Here is a 25172-nt window from a genome sequence, read left to right on the forward strand (position 1 = left end):
CACTCACACATATTTGTGACAGAGGACTCTGCTTTGTCAAGGCAGGCAATTTTTTTCCTTGCTGCAGGAGAAGTGCATTGTGATTACAAGAATGCAATCAACATTTCAGAGATTTACCACAACAATATGCTTCAAGAGAAAGAACTCTTTAATCCTAAATATGCCAGAAGCTAGCTAGGAACCCAGCTGGCCATTTTGCCAAATTCTGGTGCCCAGTTATCAAGGTGACAGTACCTGATTTTAACATGCTAGATAAGGCCTTGACATTTTTTTAACTATCACATGTAAGCCACCATAATGGCAGCAAGATTCGTTTTGTTGTGCTGTGAAAAAGAATCAAGATATATCTGATGTCTATCTCCACCATAATAGGTGTGCAAAAGGGCAGAATAACTACTGCAACAGTTCTTCTGTTATAACATAAATACAGATTGAAGGTTCTAAAGTATTTTTTTGAAACCCCTAAACACCTTACCTTTAAAGTCATCTCTTGGGCCTTGCATTTCCTTCTTGTTCATTTTTCTGTCAGTGCAGGAGTTGTTATGGGCACCCTTGGAATTGTTTTCTAGGTAAGCCGAGCTTGTCCCTTTCTTGGAGGGATGAGGATCACAGAGTTTTGCATTAATCTTATAAAGCTCGAGGGCTTTAATGGCTGCTGCATTGTTATCCATACGGAGAAAAGTTGGACAGGAAGCACAAAATTCATTCGTGCAGGCTTCATTTCCACAGCCCTCAGTTAACTGATGGTAGTAGCGTTCTATTAGATGCTTTGCAGCTGCTCGCTTCCTGTACCAAACATTCAAACAAGTAAGCACAAGGATTAGTATGGCTTTCATATACCAAGCTCATTCAAATGACCAGCAAAGCATAGATTAGTAAGGCACTGAAGTAATTTTTCTCAATTCAAAAGATTCTTTGCATAAAGAGATCCTGAAATGCAAGCTGCAACTGAATAAAATGATTTGTTTTACAATTTAGTATGTGGAAGGTAAATCTGACTGCCAATTTTTCTATAAAAACAGCTACAAATCCAAGGCCTTAGCTGTACACTGAACAATAAAAATTAGATATGCTTAACTAGGAACAGAGAATTGGTCAGTATCTGTAGATATTTGACTGACTTACAAGATACTGTAAAATTCTGGGTACATTAAGCTCCCATGTTCCTACTACATATATTTTATTGAGACAAACTATAAATACACTGACATGGGTATATATGATGAAATGGTTCAATATCTACTTGCTTCAGCTGCATGGGGAACACAATTTTGTGTTGCCATATTGTATAACTTAAGCAGCTAAGCTGTGTTTTACAAAGTTTTTAATTTATGCATTAGAAAAGACGTCAAATAATTAAGCTTTACAGACCACCACTGGAGTGGCTATCATGTTCTACTTGGATACAGAGGAAGACATTGATTTTTTTTTAAACTGCTGTCTTTCAGCCTCAGTTTATTCCTGCTGAGAGAGCACAGAGAATAAGTGATATAAGGGTGAGGTTTGGCTAAGCAGTTGAGGAAGTTGCTGAGAATTTCTGAGTTTGTGTGACTGTGTGATTGCTGAAAATTCTGAGTTTGTGGTTGCTGGGGAACTGCTGCCTGTTTGGTTTGCGTGGGCTGAAGGTGATTGATTGAAGGTGATTGTTGCTGATTGATTAGGAGTGGATGTGTTCCCCACCCTCTTTGCATTATTAACCTGTGCCTTGCCAGGCTCTTGGCCTGTGGCTCTTAGCCTGGGGGCTGTAAGGACCAGGAACCCAGATTCCTTGTGCTCCCAATAAGGTAAGTTGACTCTCCAGAAGGAGAGCCACATAAACAAACAGGATTTAAAAGGGACTGTATATTTTAAAAAAGGTATCATGAAGGTAGAATGCCAGCAGGGGAGTGGGGGCTTTCCAGTGTTTTGCACCGAGTGTCACATGTATGACTATCTCTCCACAGGACAGAAGACTTGGGTGTGTGCTCGATGAAAGGAGCTCGTACCCTTGAGGCCGAGGTGACTGACCTGGAGAAGCAGAGTCAGTTAGGCACTCAGACTCTCGGGGACGTATTAGACGAGCCCCACTCTGAACGTGGCAGCCCCGTTGCTGCCAGGGAGCATGAGGGTCGAGAGAGAACAGGGCAACGTGCTGAGGATAAAGGGAATGCGCCCTCAGAAGGGACCTCTTCTTCAGTTGGTGAGCGGGTATCCTTTCGCGCCAAGGAACCATCCCTGGGCAGGGGTGTCTTGGCGCTTAAAGTCAAAAAAGTGGCAGAGCAGTTTTTAAACTAAATCTTGGGGGAAAGCCGACAGGAGATGAAATGTCTCTAGTTCGGGAGGACTCATCTCAATGAGATGAAGGGTTAGCTGTTACTATTCTACCGGGTAATGGATCAGAGTTGTCCACTGAGATGGTGACAAAAAGTATGGAGTGTCTGCCAAAGTCTCGAGGCAGCAGGAGGAAGGTTGCAGGCCTAGCTTGCCTGGGAAATTATACATGTTTGTATACAAATGCTAGAAGTGTTCGAAGTAAAATTGGTGAGTTGGAATGTTTAGTGTTGGGAGAAAACATAGACATTGTGGGAATTTCAGAAACTTGGTGGAATGAGGAGGATCAGTGGGACACGGTGATTCCTGGATATAATTTATATCGGAAGGGTGGGGGGAAGGGTTGGAGGTGGGGTGGCTCTGTATGTCAGAGAGGGTATACAGTCCAGTAAGACTGAGGTCAGAGAATTAGATTCCCTTCTAGAAATGCTTTGAGTTGAAATAGAGGGCCCAAAAGGAAATTTAACTATGGGAGTTTGTTATCGCCCTCCAAATCAAAAGATAGAGGACAATTATAATATGATGGAAGGCTTAAAGATAGCGGCTAAACGTAAAAACTGTGTTGTAATAGGTGATTTTAACTACCCGCAGATTGATTGGGTCAATATGCGTTCTGGTCGAGAGAAAGAGATTGAGTTTCTAGATGCTCTCAATGACAGTGCTACGGAGCAAATGGTCTCAGAACCTACCAGGGGTGGGGCGATCCTGGATTTGGTCCTAAATAATGCCCAAGACTTGGTGAGAGATGTAAAAGTGATTGTACCGCTTGGGAGCAGTGACCATAATGTTATTGATTTCACCATTTGTATAAATAGAGAGTTGCCCCAAAAGATCGGCACAACCACGTTTAACTTTAAAAGGGGTAAATTCTCTGAGATGAGGAGGCATGTGAAGAGGAAACTGAAAGGAAAGGTAAATAACAGTCAAAACCCTTGGGGAAGCTTGGAGGCTATTTAAAACTACAATCTTAGAAGCTCAGATAAAATATATACCACAAGTTAGGAAAGGCACAAACGGGTATAAGAAAAGGCCTGCATGGTTAACAAAGTAGTGGAAGCTGTAAAAGGTAAGAAGGACTCCTTTAAGCGGTGGAAAGCTAGTCCAAGTGAGATTAATAAAACGGAACACAGGCTGTGGCAAATCAAATGCAGGACTGTGATCGGGCAGGCAAAAAGGGACTATGAGGAGCATATTGCAAAAAACATAAAGGCCAACAATAAAAATATCTTCAAGTATATTAGAAGCAGGAAACCAGCCAGGGAGGCAATGGGGTCCTTGGATGACCAAGGGATAAAAGTATTACTGAAGGAGGATAGGGAAATGGCTGAGAAGCTGAATGCATTTTTTGCCTCCGTCTTCACTGTGGAAGATGAGAAGTGTTTGCCTGCTCCAGAACCACTAATTTTGGAAGGGGTGTTGAAAGACCTGAGTCAGATTGAGGTGACAAGAGAGGAAGTCCTACAACTGATAGACGAATTAAAAACTAATAAGTCAGCAGGGTCGGATGGCATACATTCAAGAGTTCTGAAAGAACGCAAAGTTGAACTTGTGGATCTCCTGACAAAAATATGTAATCTTTCATTGAAATCTGCCTCCGTTCCTGAGAACTGGAAGGTAGCAAATGTCACCCCCATCTTTAAAAAGGGTTCCAGAGGAGATCCGGGAAACTACAGGCCAGTCAGTCTGACTTCAATACCAGGAAAGTTGGTAGAAACCATTATCAAGGACAGAATGAGTAGGCACATTGATGAACACAAGTTATTGAGGAAGACTCAGCATGGTTTCTGTAAGGGAAGATCTTGCCTCACTAACCTGTTACATTTCTTTGAGGGGGTGAACAAACATGTGGACAAGAAGACCCAAAAGATGTTGTTTACCTTGACTTCCAGAAAGCTTTTGATAAAAGTTCCTCATCAGAGGCTCCTTAGTAAGCTCGAGAGTCATGGAGTAAAAGGACAGGTCCTCTTGAAGATTAAAAACTGGCTAATTAATAGGAAGCAGCGAGTGAGTATAAATGGGCAGTCTTTGCAATGGAGGATGGTAAGCAGTGGGGTGCCTCAGGGCTCAGTACTGGGTCCCATGCTCTTTAACTTGTTCATAAATGATTTGGAGTTGGGAGTAAGCAGCGAAGTGGCTAAGTTTGCAGATGACACTAAATTGTTCAGGGTGGTGAGAACCAGAGAGGATTGTGAGGCACTCCAAAGGGATCTGTTGAGGCTGGGTGAGTGGGCGTCAACGTGGCAGATGAGGTTCAATGTGGCCAAGTGCAAAGTAATGCACATTGGGGCCAAAAATCCCAGCTACAAATACAAGTTGATGGGGTGTGAACTGGCACAGACTGACCAAGACAGAGATCTTGGGGTTGTGGTAGATAACTCACTGAAAATGTCAAGACAGTGTGCGATTGCAATAAAAAAGGCCAACGTCATGCTGGGAATTATTAGGAAGGGAACTGAAAACAAATCAGCCAGTATCATAATGCCCTTGTATAAATCGATGGTGCGGTCTCATTTGGAATACTGTGTACAATTCTGGTCACCGCACCTCAAAAAGGATATTATAGCATTGGGGAAAGTCCAGAAAAGAGCAACTAGAATGATTAAAGGGTTGGAGCACTTTCCCTATGAAGAAAGGTTAAAACGCTTGGGGCTCTTTAGCTTGGAGAAACGTCGACTGCGGGGTGACATGATAGAGGTTTTCAAGATTATGCATGGGATGGAGAAAACAGAGAAAGAAGTACTTTTCTCCCTTTCTCACAATACAAGAACTCATGGGCATTCGATGAAATTGCTGAGCAGTTGGGTTAAAACGGATAAAAGGAAGTACTTCTTCACCCAAAGGGTGATTAACATGAAGAATTCACTGCTACAGGAGGTGGCGGCAGCTACAAGCATAGCCAGCTTCAAGAGGGGGTTAGATAAAAATATGGAGCAGAGGTCCATCAGTGGCTATTAGCCACAGTGTGTGTGTTTGTGTGTGTGTATATATATATATATATTTTGGCCACTGTGTGACACAGAGTGTTGGACTGGATGGGCCATTGGCCTGATCCAACATGGCTTCTCTTATGTTATGTTCTTATGAAAGTGTTCATACAGTCTCTTAAAACACAGACAACACATACACTTCTGCATAAATGCATTTCAGCCCTTCTGTTGATCATTATTGCTACTGAAACTGGATTTCTCAGGGCATATCAGAATATTATGCTAGGAATAACAACACCGAATGCAAGTTTCTCTTATCCAATAAAACTATTCCATGCAGATGGCTGACATATTATAGAAGTTCACATGCAAGGTGAACATTCCATGGTGAGAGTGTCATTTGGTGTTAACCATGCTGTAAAATGGTGACAACCTTTAAGTGTTAAACTGTATCTAATTACTCACATAAATGTCTGTCCCTGACTAATAAATTGATGTTAGACAAGGGTAAGGGATTCTATTGTCACATGTCATGTCACCAACTGTAAAATCTTGGTACTAACTACACTCCCATTTCCAAAATAAAAGATAAGATTAACAATATCAAAACTTTTGACTAACATTCTTCTCTGTCTTCTTTCTTCTAGCTTTCAGATAAACACCATACATTGACAACCATTGCCATCCTACCAAGAAGGGACTGGATCTAGTCTGTTTTCCAAATATGGAGACAACTTTTCTGCTACCCCCCCTTTCCACAAAGTGGTCCTCTTGGGATAGGAGACCCAGAAGAACAATGAGAGTGGAGGGTTTCCTGCAGCAGGAAGGGGAATCAATGGAAATTACAAATTTAGCCTGGATCCAACCAAAGAGTTCTTTTAAAAAGTAGTCCTTAGTAGTGTTAGTTTTTAATCCAATGATGTTTGCAGTTAATGTAGCTACAATTCTGGCAAGGAATCAGTTAGGAATTATTCAAGCCTAATATGTATGATGGGAGTTATTTTAATTCATCTGGAGCGTCAAAAATTAGCTAACTTTTAGCCACAAAATTTCAGATTGCAACAATGAAAATAGAAGCCACAAGCATAATGAAGCAAATTTGTTATTTACAACTCTTCCACTGATGACATGTTACAGTATTTTCCATATTGCTAGTCACTGGACATAGCTTAGTTTTAGTTGTGCATGATGAAGTGATAGATGACTATGGCTGCAATCCACCAGAACAACCTATAATGTCTGTAAATAACGCACACCCTTGGCGAGTCAACAATTTTACTTTATGTAGTTGCTCTACAAAGCGAGCCAGCTGCAGTTTTAAAGCAGATTAGCCTTTTGGGCTATGGAAGCTCCAAACAGTAGAAATTTTACCTGGACTGCAGTTAGTATGGTACCAGAATACTTATATGAGGATAGAAATTTTAAAGACACTGCTTTGATACCATCTGTTGGGGAAAAAACTCACAATCTTGTATCAAATTGGACTTTTAAAAGTACATTTTGGGGCAAACTACTACCCTTGAGGAAATGGCTGCTAAATGATTTCTCTCAAGTACAACTTAAAGGTGGCTGTTAAAATCACATTAATGCAATGCTGATGTTGCATCTGGCTTCAGCATACAGTATGCCACACTCAATCTTTGAATTGCTAGTTATACTCACATTCGGCTAGCTTCAATGGTTTCAGAGTGAGGTTCTCCTGGTGATCTGAAAGGTTTAAATAAAAACTGGTTGGCAGTGTGGCATTCAGCTAAGTGACAAAATTGTGTATTAACACATTATTAGCACCTCAATACTAGAGCCAAAACAGACAAGATAGGAGAGCCACAATTAAGATCTTTTTAAGATGAATTAACAAAGTGGCAGAAGACTAATGAGGCTAGATCCCCCCCCCCCACCTCAATCCAAGCCAAGGCCCTGTATGGTTGTAAAAACACTGGAAGACCAATTATCTCCATATCTGGTTTGATACTTAGAAACTGCTGTCACTGATTTCATTGAAAAGCACTTGGGTGATCCTTAATTCTCACAGCTACTCATATTTGGCCTTTTTGAACCCAGTAAATCTGGTTAAAATGGTTTCTAGTGAAAAGTTAGGTCATATTTCAGAATTCTCAGAATTTTCTACAAAAATTAGTAGTATTGGGGGGGGGGGGGGACTACTGCAGCCAGAAGAGGAGATACTGGACTACACAAGCCTAGCCTCCAGCATTCCTAAAATCTAGTGTTTTAGTTTACATCAGCAAACAAATTGTGACAATGGAATGAACACTAGATGCTTGTGTATGTTCAATAACTACAAACTATGATGTGCTGAAAGCATTTCAAGCTGACACAGTGTTGAAATGTTTAGGAAAAGAGGTATGATTTTGGGTAGAAATGACAAAAACTGTTGCCTGGGTATCTTTGCTCCTTTTTCTTTAAAGGAGATCCTGGAAATCTTACAGACATGTTCTGAACCGTGTTGGTTCTGTGAATGTATTGTAAAGATTGGTTGGTTCTCCTGTGAATGTATTGTAAAGATTGGGTTCCAGTGATAAATAAGCCTCCAAACTGAAGAAAGACGGATGAAAAATCTTGATATCTTTGGAAGGGCTTCTTTTAGTTCTAAATATATATTGTCACTCTTTTGTGATTGGAAAGACTGCTTTTGAACTGTCTTCTGTTAATGTTTTTTTGCTACATGCTCTTTTCTATTTGAAGTTCTATGTGCAAGCTTTGTCAGAAGAAGAAGATGAAGAAGATATTGGATTTATATCCCGCCCTCCACTCCGAAGAGTCTCAGAGCGGCTCACAATCTCCTTTACCTTCCTCCCCCACAACAGACACCCTGTGAGGTGGGTGGGGCTGGAGAGGGCTCTCACAACAGCTGCCCTTTCAAGGACAACCTCTGCCAGAGCTATGGCTGACCCAAGGCCATTCCAGCAGGTACAAGTGGAGGAGTGGGGAATCAAACCTGGTTCTCCCAGATAAGAGTCCGCACACTTAACCACTACACCAAACTGGCTCTCCACTGACCTTTACAATACACTGTCTTGTTGTCTAAAATTTATGGTGTCTCTTAGTGGGGTTTTTTTATTCACACACCTTTTTCTATAATGGCACCAAAGAGGGGTTTGACCAGTAATAAATCAAGTAGGCTAGTGTTGTAGACCTGACCCACTCAGGCTGCAACTTACTCATGCTAGGAGTAAGGCCCACCGACTAAAATGAGACTTGCTTCTCAGTAGATTTTGTTCAGAGTTGCTCCCCTTGGATTACTTCAGTTTCTCACCGAAAACACTGCCCAGTGCCCCAGTTATGCATGACAGGTAAAGAACAGAACTACCCACCCTTTGGGCAAGAAGCATTACCTGAAGGAAGATTCTACAGTTTACAGCTTGGTGCCATGCTTAACAGAAGCTACATAAAAATATTTATAATATGAATTGTGAACCAGGCTGCTAGTTGCATAGCCATTCTTAAAGTTCTGAGTCCTCATGAACTACACATGAAAGAAGTGACCACTTGAAATCTTCCTGATGCAAACAGATTTTACACCTGCTACACTCTATGGTGAAGCATATAATACAGAATGTCAGTGTTTATAAAGACTAATCTTACAGTCATGCTGGCATAGATCATCTATATCAGTAAAGTATGGTATGCTACTATGTGAATGATTCTGGAGGACATTCTGTTTCCAGTTTTCCCCTCTTTGCACTTGGCAGTCAAAGAATTATTTTGACTTTTGGAGCAAACCATTGGTCTAGTTTCAGTAAATTGTTTCACTGAAACAATTCTCCAGGCTTGCTCCTTATAGTGACAAACCAAGGGCTGCCTTTGCATTTTAAGCATGAAGTCATGTTCTGCCCAAAGTGTTTGAGCAGGAACTCAGTTTTATATTGAACATGGAGGACAGATAATATATGATGGCTTTGTGACAAAAACATATTTGGGTTTGTTCTGATATTTCTCTTCATTTCTGCACAGCCATATTCTTCCATTGTCAAAATTTAAACTTCAGTTCACACAGACAGTCACCTGTTCCTACGTTCTCATCTGCGCAGATTCAACAGTCATGATATACTTGCTGCAACACTAGACAACCTCCAGCAAGCACATCCCGATTATTGACCCTTTCTGCTTCTGAAACACTGGAAATGTCAGTAGGCTCTAAATCTCATGGGGCATGATGTCACTGGACAATAAACTCGAAACAGTTCTTATTCTTTAAAAAGGATGTTCCTGGCTACCTTCAGGGTTACTTGATCTTCAGACTCTAGAAGACAAAGGCTAGAATGTGTTCTAAGACTAAAATCAGGTCTACCTGAAAAAGAATTAGCAGTTTCTTCAAATGCTAGTAATTAACTAAAAAGGTAGCCTTATACACCTCAGCTATAAAAGTATAACAGTGAGAATGGTTTGATTCATTATATATAGTCTGATTAACAGGCATGCCTTCCTTAAAACTATTTCTGAATTTTGTTCACAGAAGTTGAGCTACTTCTCACTGCAGGCCCGAAGTCCAAACCTAAGCACTCACTGGAAGTATCGCTTAAACCTGTCTGGGCAAGCCCTTGTGACCCAGAGAAGCCAGAGTGGTGAAAGTATCTGGTTACCCCAGGTTCAAATTCCTCCTTATAAAAGTTTTTGGGGGACAATGGACTAGAAACTCTTTCAGTGTAATCTAATCTTGGAGAGCTGGTATGAGAATAAAAATGGGAATGACTAGCTAAGGAGGCACATACACCATTGTGCTTTCCTTAGATGAAAAATGAAAAAGGAAAAGGATAGGGAAATTTGAATTGTATTTTAATTTCAGAGACTGTGGTGGTGGTACTTTTGTTACCTGCCATAAGGCATTGAGGGGTTAAAGCTAAATGAGAAATACTATGCAAGGAAAATTTAGTCTAAGCCTACAAAAGCCCCAATATCCTTGATTTTAAAGTTAGCAATAAAATATTGGGAGAGTGAATGGCAAGGCTGCAAAAGTCATTTTGCCAAACACAGGTGCATACAACCTTCATGTTTGTTCTAGGCATTCCTGCACATGTTTTAACTTGCTATATTTACATGCATGAAATAAATAAATCATAAAGTTGCAGCAGCTACCCTGAATCAAGTGCCACTGAGAAAAATGCAAGAACAGGAATAGATTAACACGTTCACCTGAGAGCTTCATGAGTGAATCTCATGCATCAATCCCCAGATCCACTATAGGGCATTAACTTCATTACCCCTTTTGCTAAAACTAACATGCTCAGTCTTCAGCTATGTAGAGAGCCTCTCATTTTGCTTCTTCAACGGTGCTGAGTTACTCCAGTCTAAGCCAGGTCAATGAGTTTAGACTAGAGCAACTCTACATGGGACTGTACTGTAAATTACTCAAACTACATCAACTGAATGCAGTTTGACAAGGGCCCATGTAAGCATTTTCAGCCAGATATTCAGCTGCATGTCAGATTACTGAATATATGGCAATATGCGCTCAAGAAAAAAACCTCTCCAAGGGCATGACAAGGGGTACAATTTTAAATTAACCAATACAATTTGCCTGGTCATATCACCTTAAGTAACAGCTGGTAGCTAACTTAAGATATAGTTATAATTTACAACTCCTTTACATGGCATTTTATACCTGTATGTCATTTATTTCAATGGCATGCACTTATAAAATTCCTGTAATACTGCAAAAAATAAAAAATTAGTTCAAAGGAAGCATTTTTCACCTTCCCACTACAGCCACCTTAAACACCCACTGATGAAGATTGGAGGCCCCTTGGGAATGGTGTGGGATATTGCAGTGTGAGGGGGTGCAATTAGAAGGGGGAAAGTTTCCAGCTGAGTCAGGAATTTGCCACTTCATCTATTTGCTGGTTCTTCAAATATCAGCTGCTAATCCCTGAACTGTAGAATGAAAGTAGCCTTCAACCACTGTGCATAAAATGGACCTGATGTCTGATAGCAACTTATTCCTTTATTATTGTTGCAGAAAGTTTATTCAAGAAACTCTTTTACAAAACTTATTCTACATTACTCTAGTCAACTGCAGCGTACAACATATTTGACAATCTGACAAGAAGTTTTTTGAATGCTACATGTTTCATCATTCCTCATTCTTAAACAGTCTAAAAGACATTCCATAACTACAAGATGTTTAGTATTCCATATCAGAAAGCCCTAACAATCAGAAGTTATGTATATTTATCATCATCTCAACACAAGGGCTCTTACAGTTTTCAGCCCTGAATTAAACTGCAGAAAATGGGATCACAACACACACCCACTAATCTGAACACTGCAGCATGAGCTAGCAATTTCAAATGGTGGCTCACTTCCAACAACCCTCGGAGCAACTTCTCCATTCTGCAAGCCACTCCTTTTACCTCCACTGTAACTCCCTAGGAGAGAAAAGCAAAGGTATGCAAGTCTGCTGCACTTAGCAATACTAAAGTTTCCTTTAAAAAAGAATAAAATAATGCTTCAATGAGCTATGCAACCACATTTAATAAAATCCTGCATTATTTTTTTTCTGTCTTTTAAAGTTATTTAGACTACATTAAAGTTCATAATAGTAACATTTGGCATCTGTTGGAAACTGGACAATTTTTCCTAAATAGGAATTCTGGGATTATAACATTTAAAGAATATTAAATATATATTCAAATCATACAGAAAGGATGATGACATCCAACTTACTTGTCTTAACAGTGTGCTCCTAAAGATTACTTGCACCTATATTAAGATGTTACCATAAAAAGCACACTTCGCATTTCAGATAGTGTTTAATAAAAGCTCACAATATTTTGACATTTACCTTTTACAAGCTGTGGCCATTCGGTGACATTGGGGTGATCACAGTTTTGTGTTGTTGATCAAAAATAGGTTCTTGCCAGTCCTCTTGTGCTGAGCCAAGCATAAGCTTAATGGGGCTAAACAAATAAATGCAGGCTTGGTTAGATATCTTTAGGTTCATATTTCAAGCAATGGTTTAATGAATAATGTTAATGACAACATTAACTGATGCACTGTGGAACCCAAGAATAAAACAACATGTCAGAATTCTACTTACGTTCTGGCTTATATTAATTGAACTTAAGAGACTGATCCAGAAACACCACAGTGAAAGACACTGCCTGACAGAGGAACTTTCAGTGAAATTCAACTTTGGAGTATCTGAAGTATCATAAAGAGATACTATCATAAAAAGATATGGAAACATTGGATTTCAAGATGACAGTATCCAGCTTTGCCTCTATACCCTTTTTTAATCTTTCCCCTGGTCACTCAGTCTCTGAATTTTCCCAGCGTCTAGCCACAATTAGAGATTGGGTAAGATTATTGAGCTATGCAACCACATTTAATAAAATCCTGCATTAAATTTTTTTTGTCTTTTACAATTATTTAGACTACACTTAAGTTCATATTAGTAACATTTGGCATCTGTTGGAAACTGGACAGTTTTTCCTAAAGAGGAAATCTGGGATTATAACAAGAGCTCTGTGGCACAGCGTGGTAAAGCTGCAGTACTGCAGTCTGAACTCTCTGCTCACGACCTGAGTTCGATCCCAGTGGAAGCTGGTTTCAGGTAGCCAGCTCAGGTTGACTCCTCCTTCCATCCTTCCGAGGTCGGTAAAATGAGTACCCTGCTTGCTGGGGGGAAAGTGTAGATGACTGGGGAAGGCAATGGCAAACCACCCCGTAAAAAGTCTTCTGTGAAAACTTTGTGAAAGCAACGTCACCCCAGAGTCGGAAACGACTGGTGCTTGCACAGGGGACTACCTTTACCTTTTAAGATTATTGTATCCAAGCTGAATTGAGACTATCCTCATGCTTAGGTTTGTGGGAGGTATCAGGTACTAGAACTCTCTCTACTGAGAGGATTCAACTACATCTGTCCTTTGCATCTTGCAGCTTTTGATTTATTAGTGCACCTGGAAACTTGGATTGCAGTTCTATCAATCCCACTACTAAACTATCTGGTATGTCTTCAGACTTTCAGACCTAGATTATAAGGGCAAATCTTTATAGTTAAAATGCTGAAACTTGCCTTCTGATGGGGACAAGTCATAATGAGTACATTATACTAACAAATGTTCCCTCTTGTCCATCATGATTCATCCAATTTGAATAAAGCAATCAACAGTCTTGGTCTCTATGTAGCCAGAACAACCTCTACTCCTACTTATTAAAGAGAGTCCAAAGACTGATCTCAACAGTGTATACTGAAACTCATTATTTATATATCTAGTTTTCTTGGTACCTGCCTTTACTTGCAGAACAAAACTGCCCTGGAGACTTGCCAACTCAAAGTCTGAGCATGTTCTAGAAGCCATACACAACTTTTTTGGTTAGCTTTTGATAGCCAGAGACAAGATAGCAGAAGACTATCGTTTGGTGTGTGGCAGTACTCACTGAGCCATCAGCTGGGGATGAACATATGAAGCTGCCTTATACTGAATCAGACACTTGGTCCATCAAAGTCAGTATTGTCTTCTCAGATTGGCAGCGGCTCTCCAGAGTCTCAAGCTGAGGTTTTTCGCACCTATTTGCCTGGACCCTTTTTTGGAGATGCCGGGGATTGAACCTGGGACCTTCTGCTTCCCAAGCAGATGCTCTACCACTGAGCCATCGTCCCTCCCTCAAGTCAAATGGTACAAGTCATTTTTTTAAACAGGGAATGTTATGCAAACGCAAGCAACAATTCTACTATTAGAAATTCTTCAACATTCCACAATACAGTTCAGCCTCAGATGCTATTATACTTAATTTCAAAAGGAAATTTGCAGTACATTACAAGTGACATATTAATCTGAAGCTGTAGTTCTTACATGTGAGACAGGCCTCCACGAATCACTGGAGGAGGCCTTCACGCCCTTACCAGACCAGTTTTGTAGGCATTCTGAACAAGCTGGTAGGTAGAACACCAACTTCCTCTTTTCCTAATTAGAACAGCATGAATGACTATATGGACTCTGTCCAAAGACATGGGGTAGGATTTTCCTGCAGAACAATTTCCATTTCTAAAGAATCATTTTTCATAAAATCAATGATGAACAGATACCACTGCCAATACAATGCCAGGCAAGCTTGGCAGTTTCATATAACTAGTCCTAGCAACTATGTGAAAGAACACATGTGGACTTTATTGATTTATAAATGGGGTGTGTGTGTTTCAAAATATACAAATACATTTATTAATCCCAATTTTTTTTTTTTAAACCAGGTTATGAATTCACCAGATTGGCTGTACAAGTCAAACAAAAGCCAGTGCTAAAATTCTTGCTTCTATATCTTCTCTCAGATAGTAGACTGGAGATTGTAATCACCTATCATATATAGAACAAGTATTGCAAATGGTGCTATGAAGAGTGATAGTGAAAGCAAGGTGCCCCAGTGACCTCCATCAAACAAATTCAAATACTGCTGAAATAACTGAGCAGAGAATCATGTCTATGGAATATCATGCACACTTATTGGAGAAATGTAAAATTTTTGTATCACCAGTTTTGACTGCCTTTTCCTTCTTAGCTTAAGCAATAAGCTAAAGAACTATATTGTTCTTTTATATATTTTTATAAGTACTATTCTAGTAAAAATAATTCCCTCATATAATTTCTGATTTGTTTGTATGTAACATTTAAATTTCAGGAAACACCTATTACACCACAAAACCAAATGTTTTTAGGACTGCCTTACACTACTTTTTTAGTCATGCCTGTAAGACATTTTAAATGGTATACCTAAAAATAAAGAATAACTGCTACATTCAAATGCTTGTAAACAAGAGTACTATATTTGTCAGAGCTATGAATGGCTGCAGCTTTCTTTAGAATATAGTTGGTGGAAACCTTTGCCACAGCCACCCTACACTTTATCAGGATCTCTTGATGAAGTTTGCTAAGTCAAGGGTCGAGAGTCACTTTCTAGCTTTCCCTCAAAATAAACTAATGAAATGCACAGTATGAAAATAATGCAGTTCACAAGCTTGAGCTCTTCTCTTCAGTTACCCTATTTACACCGGAAACTTCTATTTCAAAATTTTACCTGTCAACTGTTTCTTGTGATCTGGCTTCACTGGTATAAGATGTAGAGCTGATCTTCTACTCTGTCATGTTGCTGCCAGCCAGCGATTATTCAGCAACACTCGTACCCACAGCACCCCGAGGCCACCCATGGACTTTTTGCTCTCCAGCTGAAGATTTCCATTGCTGAAACGGAACCAGTTAATGTCTCACCTACTTCTACAGCCTGATCTTATTTTTACCTATATTTAAAGCATAACATTCTAAACCCTCATTCAGAAAAAAAAGTCTCTATGTTCTCATCTCAGACTTTCAGAACTCCTGATGACACTGAGATAAATGAGAATGGCTGACACTTTTCAGCTTAAATGCTAAACTATTAAAGTGGGGGGAAATTTGGCAGAAAATCTGGCAGTCTCTGCTAGAGAACACGAGAAATTCACATAATGTTCCTGCACATTACACGCAGTAAACTTATGTTTTCTCTTTATTTTCAAATAAAAGCTTCAACTGCTTTTACATACTACAATATAAGCAACTGCCAATGGGAACAGTACTATGCAACAATTGCCTTTTTACTATGCTGGAAAACAGCCAAAGATCTGCAAGTGTATATGAGAAAACAGAAGCTTTTCTACCACAACAAATTTATGAAAAATGGTTAAATTTAAGGCAAATACATCATTTGGACATTATTTCACTGCAAAGGTATTTTAATGTACAATTTGTTTTAAATACTGACATGAACTGAGAAAAGGATACTGGGGTTTCTAGAATACTGAGATCCAAAGAGCAGCTGCAGAACAGCAGGGACTCAAAAATATCTGAGAGGATGACTTCTGCCCAGTGCAACATTATCTGAGGCTTGGTAACCAAAAGTTCTAGTCAACCTCAAACTTTTATGCTTATTGCAAAACCTGACCATGCCTTTAATTTTATATTTTTGCTGACCTCATGATTGCCAGAAGATAGCTCACTCAAAATTGAAAGGTCAAACGTCCAGGGGTTTGATAGAGCTGACAGAATTATAGAAGCATTTTCTGTGCTCTGTAGTCATTCACACTCCTGAAGGCTTCATTACTGGTATACTGGCAGTTTTTAACAGATTCTAAACAAATGATTACTCAAGAAAAGAAACAGACTACTGAGCAATCTAGAAAAATGCCTTGTGTGTCATAGAATTTCATGAATCACAACTGGTTATGTGGCAGTTTTAAGAACTTTTGTGCTGAACACAAAGGATGGAGAGGGTACCATTGCAGTACATCTTTAAAACTTCAGACATATACCTCTTAAACGCTGTGATCCTTAGCTAAAAACCAAGCTTAATCTTATCTCACTTTTCCCTGCCAGTAAAGAGGTTTTTTAAGAGAGCTAAACTCATGTTTTTTACCTAGACCTACAGACATTGAGCGGTTAATGCCGGTATTGGCTAATTATATAACATTGGATAATTATATAATAACTCTTATAGTGGGGTAAAATCCCTGATTTGAACAGCATAAACTTTTAGACATACAAAAGAATTCAGACTTCTCATCAAAAGGGACATGAACTAAATCTCTTCATCTGTCTGACTGAGACTGAAGAGTAACTTTCTGGACAATAAAACAGGTGGGTTGGCCCAGAGATGTTGTGAGTGCAAGAGCTGCTGAGCAGTCATCAGCTTCCACTTGAGGATAAAACCTTATTAGTCTTCTAGAGACTAAAGACTGTATGCATGAAAGCAGCACAGCTGTTACAAAAGTTTATGGGTAAGTTCTTACTACCTTCAACTTTCATTATAAGTATAATTCTACCACCATTCTTCAGACCCCAAAGTTATTTTAAACACATGCCCACTATCCAGTCATTTGCTATAGGCCTGGTAAGCAACATTTGAATGTGTTCATCTGGCAAAGGCTGCCCATTCAATTCAATGGTTGGAAAGAACCATCAGTAGCTGTAGAAGTTTAATATACAGAGCACAGCACATAGGCCTCTGGTACAGAGCAGCTGTACAAAGCTACTTCACAGTCCCCTGTAGAAACTGCATTTCATTTTTGCTTCTCTCTGCACACTAAAGTTATCAGGATCCAGCAACTAGATCTTCATGCAGTTTATTTTTACACGAACAAGCCTGGGGATCCTCTAATTCATGTGATCCCCTCCCCACTTGCAAGCTCAACTACCATTTCACTGCAAAGCATTGCTTGGTTCAAAGTACGAACTGCATGAGAGACAGATGTATTATTATGACTTCCTGAGGTATTTTTTTTTAAAGTTAACTTGTTTTTCCCAACAAGACTCATACTTCCCATCATGATGTTGAACCAAGTCCTTTTGTATGACACCACAGGGCTTGGGAATACAGCCCACAGGCCTCACACAGCCCACAAGGGGGGTGGAGACCCAGTTTGGTGTAGTGGTTAAGTGCGCGGACTCTTATCTGGGAGAACCGGGTTTGATTCCCCACTCCTCCACTTGCACCTGCTGAAATGGCCTTGGGTCAGCCATAGCTATCGAGGGCAGCTGCTGTGAGAGCCCTCTCAGTCCCACCCACCTCACAGGGTGTCTGTTGTGGGGGGAGAAGATATAGGAGATTGTAAGCTGCTCTGAGTCTCTGATTCAGAGAGAAAGGCGGGGTATAAATCTGCAGTATTCTTCTTCTTATACCCTGCAGCCCAGAGCCTTGGTACTCACAATCTGCCCTCTTGGCTCTGTGGAAAGGAATAATCTGTACTTCTCATTGAAAAGAAGGCTTCTTCTGTGAGATGGCTGGATCTCCCACTGCACTTGGCCAGAACTCTGCAGTTGCTAGAGTGATCGCAATCCCTTGGATCCATGGAGAAGTGATTCCTCTTTGAATTCTATCCATGCAACTGAGCCAAGGCACCACTGCTGTAAAGTTACCCTTCCCAGGAGAAGGCACAGAATGACACCTCCCAGCCGAGAGGTGGAATTTTGAATCCTAGGAAACTTTTCAGTGCAGGGGAAGGGTCTCAGCATATCTTTTCTCTAATCTGGGAGAAAGGATTCTGAACCTCTGTCTTTCTAGAAAATTTTTGCTGTGCTCCTTCTCAAGTATTTGTTGCTATTTGAACATAAAGTTATAGTGGCGTACTTTTACATTTTTGTTTGCTAAATACAAAAAACCCCCATTAAAAATCAGATCACACTATTTAGGGCATTGGAAATATTTTCGATTCAAACATTTCTGGAAAATTCACATCACTAGCTCTTGCTCCACTCAAACCACAAACTATGGCCAATTCTTTTCCCAACGGATAACATCCCAAACAAAGACTGCACCAGAATTTGGGATAGTCATGCCTTTTGGCTCAGATGCATCAACAAACCAAAAAAAAAATCATACAGAGAAAGTCAGAGGTTTTAATAATCAAACTGTGTACAAAGGAAAAGGAATACACAAAGTCAAGGATTCACCAGGCTCATTTACATAATGCTAAACCAGTTTATGTCATGTCTGAAGCATTCCAATACTACAGAGTAACCCAGTAGCAATTTAGAAGAGCTGGAAGTGTCATATTAAATGCTGCTGTACTACTATGAGTTTTTTTTTTAAAATCTTACTATAACAATCAGTGAGTCTGAATTTCAGAACTCATTCTGTTGTGAAGTGTAATATAACGCTGAACGGCAGTATAAAATGTGGTGCAATTTGTGTCTTTTTTCCACTTATGCCCGACTGAAGTTGAAGTTACTATAAACAAACAAAAAATATTATGAATTAAGACATTTGTTTGGGATCAGATATTTTCACATGATACTTAATCAACAGATAAAAATGTTGCATAAGAAAAGAATACTCAGATAGGCTATCACAGAAAAATAAAATGCTAGACTTAGGGAAGGTACACAGTTTATCCATACTGCAAAGGCATGTGGCAATTAAGAGAACAGAAAGGCTGACTCAATTTGTAGTCTATGCACAAACAACTTACAGAATACATTACTCATTTAGTCAGACTGTTGATTTCTAGCAATTAGAATTAATAAATGTACATTATACAATAACCCACTGCATGAATATACAGAAACACCGTATAGTCATGTAAATGTAATTTGTTTCAGGAGTCTCCATCAAGTTTAAGACAACAAGAAACAAAACATCTAAGACAGGACTTTTCACATACCATGTTTTAGCAGCACTTCAGCAGACTGGTCTTGCAAGAGCTCTTCAACAGGTTACAGACCTAGGATGCAACATATGTATATATTAAAATAGTGGCTTAAAATGTCAGACAAGATAATGCCATTTAAGGTAAACCTACTCTACAAACTTACTTTATCAATACAACCACATGCACTGCAATTCTAAAATACTATGTTTGAAAGCTATCTATGCTGTGACTAGCCTGTATTTTTAATGTTTCAGCAGTCTTGTGTTCATCACAACCGTTGATACTATGATAAACCCAATAATTGTAAAGTTCAGTCCAGCCTCATTTCCTTTCTTCCCATTGTGCTGTTATATACTTTTCCCTATGTCCTTATGCTTTAGAGCAGGAGTGTCAAACATGCAGTCTGTGGGATGCATCTGGCTGCCACAAGGCTCAAATCCAGTCCCCAAGCAACCTCCTTCTCCTGCTTCCTTCCTGGGGTTGCTGCTGCAACAACATGGTACTTTGCTTTCCCCCCAGCTATCTTAATGGCTCTTCGGTTTGTGTCTCTCTCCACCCTCTCTCTCTCGCTCTCTCTCTCTCTCTCTCTCTCACACACACACACACACACACACACACACACACACACAAACACACACACACAGAGCTCCATGGCTGCCTCATGTGGGAGAAATACAAAGACAAGCCTGCCCCTGCCTCTCTCCAACACACACACACCACACATTCTGCTTAATTCTCCAGGGCTGTTTCTCTTCTTTTGGGGATGAAGGGGGAAAGGAGAGGGAGAACAATATTGGACCAACGGCATTTTATTCTAGGTATAAGCTTTTGTGTGCAAACACACTTCTTTTTAGAGGGAGGAAGCAGGGTGTGTGGGTGGAAGGATGGATTTTTCTAACATGTACGGTGTACACCGAGAAAATTATTTTGGCTTATTCTGAAATTTTTTTGAAAGTGATTTCTCTTATTTTCTTTCAGAAAAACCCTGATTAGAAATTACAACACTTGGATTAGTCCTTATATCTTGGAGAGTGGAGTGATTTCAGATGCCAAATGATAATAGTACACATAGCTAGTTCTCAGTTCAGTCCAGGAGAAAACACTGTCTTGAGTTTCATTATAAATTGCAATTCAGCAGTATCTTTTTCTAATCTCCCTTTGAAATTCCTTTGTAAGAGCACTGCTACTCTTAGGTCAGTGACTTAATGTTGCGTTTTCTAATGCAAGTCCATTTATTCTTTGTATCTTCCTGGACTGAGTCCTCCTGGATGGGACTGAGACCTAGGTTTTGTGTCTCATTACCAACACTGGTATCTCCACAACTACTACCCCTCTGCATATCACACCTAATCTAATCAAGCCTGCTATTATCATTCATCTGCCATTGCCATTCAACATCTGAAACTACCTTTACAAAGTTTATATGTCTGGTACCTCGTATTACATTTTATAGTATGGGTGGCCTGGCCCAAGAAAGTGACATTTACATCAGATGTATGTGTTGAACTCATTTGTTACTGGGCCTTGTAACAAATGAGTTCAACACATCTGCTCTATAGTCTAAAGCTGTGTTCTAGAAAATAGAACACTCTCTTTTAATACCTCAGACTTGTGTTCAAGCAGTCTCACAACTTCATGTCTAGCTACTTCTTCCACACATATGCTAGAACCTCCTGGTCTAGACTGGATAGTGAACGGGAGAAAGTGATGGAGGAGTTAGAAAACACACATCTCACACCCATCTAAAATAATATGGCACCCTGTGCCACCAGCAGAAAAGGAAAATGTCAGAACTTGGGTGATCCTAGCTTTCCTGTATAGTAGTGGAAAGGGAACCAGTGATCACTTGATCTACCTAATAATAGACAGATATACATAGCCAATAAATTAAGATTAACCTCTTTAAGCATCAAAAGTACATTATATGGCATCATATCACTGACCCAGTTCATTTGTCATGTTCCATGGGCTCCCTCCTCCTCTTTCACAAGTGGACTTCCTCCTCCATTTCTAAGCACTCTGTAACCATGGTCTGGCATGACAATATCAAGCAAATTATCAACACCTCCAAACTTGCCTAATTCAGACACCATAGTAAACCATGGTTAAAAGAAATGCTAAAATGAATAAGGGAACTGGAACACATGAGGGAAGAATGTGTACAAGCGTAAAGCATATTCCCATATCCAAGTTTGGTAGATCATATGAATTGACCAAATATACTAAACCAACAGTGAACATGATCTAACATTTATGTTCTGTTCAAAAAGCTAGATTTCCACCCCCCACCAACATTCCATGATAAAATATTAACTGTCACTATGAGTCTCCTTGTTTAAATATTTTAAAAGCTGTACATTACCAACATTCATCCAAAGTATTTGGAAAATTAAAAGATTAAAATCAATGTGAACAATCTGAAGCAAAGCAACTCACCAACAGGCAAATTACAGAGAACTGAAATAGTAAAAGCTATGCTAATGTTTACAAAAGAACTGGATTATTATTTAGAAATATATATGCCATCAACACCTGCTCAAGATGAAATCATAATCATAAAATCATCAATTTTAAAACAAACCACAAAAGCAAGCTGACTGCCTGCCAGAGGCATAAAAACATTAAGCAGACTAGAATTAAACCAATAAAACAGTCCTCAGGTAAGAAGAAGACCATAAAATAGCTTTAAAAGATAGAGCTGTTCCTTTAAGTCTGAGTAAAGAGAAACACTGTAGTATGATTCCTGAAGAACAGTAAAGTAGATGCCAGTTGACCTCAAATGCAGAGGAAGGGTATGCTAAAGAAGCACTGCCACTGAAAAAGCCTTGCTTTCTGTGCCCACACCAGCAGAAGTGAGGCAAGTGGCTACCAGAAATGGGGAAAACAGGAACTAGCAGGCTGGAGAGCATGGAAATACTCTAGGTATTATCAGTCAGGTTTGCAGTGACAAGCTGACTAAAGAAAGCCATTTCTTACTTTTCAATTCTCACAATGATTCTAACTGCCTGGTATCTCATCCTTGCAATTAAATTTATCCATTTCAGTTCAAAAGATATTGTGAAATTCTATTTCTTGTTCCTTGCAAATATTTTTCAAGATCTGCTCTTTCTGCACGCATACATGATATGTACCAACCAGCATTCTGAGTATCCCGTGTCCTGCCTAGTGCAACTTCCTCTTCACTGGCTCTTCCTCCTGGCATGTATTCAGGCAATTTGGAATGCCTCATATTTTTGCTGCTTAGCATCACTTTCCCCTTTAAGTCATTTCTTGCACTCATTTCAAACTGGGAATCGACCTGACTACTTGCGGTTTTCTTCTCTTCTTCCCATATGCAAACTTTCCACTCACTCTATACAGATTCTACTGGATCGTTTTTTCTTCAGGTTGCCAGGTACCTCACTTCTGATAGCCCTCCTATTTGGGAGGTCCATTCAGCTACAGCCCATGAACACTCATTTTCAGTTGCCACAGACTCACTTTGGGACCGTCTGTTAAATATGATATTTATTATTTACCAGATTATAGTCTGATCTACCCCGTGAACGGGCTCAGGGCAGATGACAACAAAATCAAACAATTAAAAGCAGTAAAACTTAACAGTAAAACTGTTAAAGCCACCTTATAGCAGAGCAGGAGACAAGATTGACTGGCATTAATAGTGTTTCCAGTTGGAACCAATAAATCAAAAGATGTTGTCAAGCTTTAGGCGGGCTGTCGAAAGAAGAAATACTTCAGCAAGGAAGGCCAGTTTAATTTAATTTGGACACCAACTGCCACATTTAAAAGCTCTCTTTCTGTAAAAGGTGCACAGAAGAATTATTTTGAAGCATCTTTAGCAGATATAACTAATGAATGTCTCTAGCAGATGACAGAGACAACACTGCATCTTTATTTTGATGTAAACTATATTTTTAATTGTGTATGTGTTTGTTTTTATTTTGTAAACCACCACAGGCATTATAGAAACACGGGAAATAGGTATTTTAAATTAATACATTAAATAAATAAAATTTCCACTATCAAAATACCCTTCTTTGCATTTCTTGTCTTTATTGACTTAAAAGTAAAAAATGCCTTCGTTTTCTAGTAGCAATACTGCAAACATACCCAATAATTGAGAGAAAACTGCAAGCTAATGCACCCTATGCTATCTCAGCATATGTACCTCAATTTTTGCTGTCTGGTTAGAGAAAGTTCAGTTCTCAAAGGAACTTTCAGAGCTTTCTCTGAGGCTTTTGTGCAGTTTTTGTCCTACCTCCTTCTGATCTTTCCCCCTCCTCCAGCAAAGCAAAAATCCACTTGTTACCCAATCTGCAGATATATGTGTCACCAGGGCTTTTTTTGTAGCAGGAACTTCTGATCTTTCCCCCTCCTCCAGCAAAGCAAAAATCCACTTGTTACCCAACCTGCAAATATATGTGTCACCAGGCCTTTTTTTGTAACAGGAACTCCTTTGTATATTAGGTCACAACTCCCTGAGGTAGCCAATCCTCCTGGAGCTTACAGTAGGCCCTGTACTAAGAGTCCTGTAAGCTCTTGGAGGATTGGCTACATCAGGAGTGTGTGGCCTAATATGCAAAGGAGTTCCTGCTAAAAAAAAAAGCCCTGTGTGTCACAGTGGTTTGAAGGAGAAGTAAATAAAATCAAGCACTACACCAATCATGTCAGGCTAAAAGGAAAACAAAAAGTACGCAACAATTGAAAAGCAGTGAAAACTTTCATGCTCCCCTTCCTAGGTTCAGAAATACATCTTAGATTTAAGAGCTGTATATCTCTACAGTATGCCCACTCTGTTTTTGAAAGCACTGAACCATTTGAAAAGAGAAAATATTTCAAATTAGGTGTTTTTTTCAGCACTACCCATAAAAGGGCCTGAGGAAAGGAGGGGGGGGGGAATGTTCCCCGCTCTCAGACTTTGAATTTTCTTCCAGGCCTTTAGATCCCTACTGCTATCCTCCATTATCAGCTGAGCCTTCTTCCAAACATCTTTACTATCCTGTATACAGCTCTCATCTGTTTCCAGCCCTACTTGCCAATTTTTAACTGTGTAAACGTTCTGATCAAACTGCTCCTATACCTTATAAAATAAGTAGCTGATTAGTCAGAGAAGCTACTGGCTCTCAAAAGAGTAATTATGGATGGAGCACCATCAACAACCAAGATTTAAAACATTTTACAGCATTTTGCAAAGATAATGAGTCACAGCTACTCAGTATGTTGATCAGTTACTGGGAGGTAAAGAAGTGATTGCTGGTACAGGAGAAAAGTTTAACATAGGTTGGTGAAGTATTCAACAATGGAGAACTGTTGTTTTCTAGCTAGATGTGAACAGTCCTACGATTTTTTATTGAAAATATATCCCCCCCCCCGAGACCCAACTGATGAATAAGAAATATTTTTAAAACAGTGGGAGACAGAGTGCATTACAAAACTGAAGGGCTTATAAGGAGGAATAAAGAAAATTTCAAGAGAATACTAGATTGCCAAATACAATATCTATGCAATGACAATGATAACTTGGCTCACCAAGGAAGAAAACAAACAAAAAACTGGTGATCCAAGAACATTCTTTAGGGAAGAATCACATACAACAATCACAAGAAATCTTCATTAAAAGGATTTATCTATAGTCTCTTTATAATTGGACTTTGAAGACAGTTTGTTTATTCTTTACATTTCTATTCCATCCTTCAATCAAAATGGTTTGAAAAACACAACTGAAAAACAAAGTGACAATAAAGAATAACGCCAGACAAAAATGCAAGCTCCCTATCAGTTAAAATAAAATCTGCCGCCACAAC

The 25172-nt window shown here is 39.5% G+C and overlaps 1 protein-coding gene across 3 annotated transcripts in view; it reads right to left on the minus strand.

Annotated features, from left to right (window-relative positions):
- LOC132568245 (ubiquitin-protein ligase E3A) overlaps nucleotides 1-19446 on the minus strand; it is a 35671-nt gene extending 16225 nt beyond the window's left edge. The window contains exons 1-5 of one of the 3 annotated variants that reach the window (XM_060233858.1): nucleotides 19381-19435; nucleotides 15267-15430; nucleotides 12037-12151; nucleotides 6900-6944; nucleotides 476-786 (exon numbers count right to left, since the gene is read on the minus strand). In XM_060233858.1, coding sequence (XP_060089841.1) covers nucleotides 476-786; nucleotides 6900-6944; nucleotides 12037-12056 — 376 coding nt within the window. In that variant the 5' untranslated portion in view covers nucleotides 12057-12151; nucleotides 15267-15430; nucleotides 19381-19435. Of the gene's footprint in view, nucleotides 1-475; nucleotides 787-6899; nucleotides 6945-11502; nucleotides 11621-12036; nucleotides 12152-15266; nucleotides 15431-19380 lie in introns of those variants that run through there. The other 2 variants (XM_060233859.1, XM_060233860.1) reach the window with 2 other exon arrangements.
- Between the last annotated feature and the right edge of the window lie 5726 nt (nucleotides 19447-25172).

This window comes from Heteronotia binoei, chromosome 3 (genome assembly GCF_032191835.1).
Source record: "Heteronotia binoei isolate CCM8104 ecotype False Entrance Well chromosome 3, APGP_CSIRO_Hbin_v1, whole genome shotgun sequence".
Lineage (NCBI taxonomy): Eukaryota > Metazoa > Chordata > Lepidosauria > Squamata > Gekkonidae > Heteronotia > Heteronotia binoei.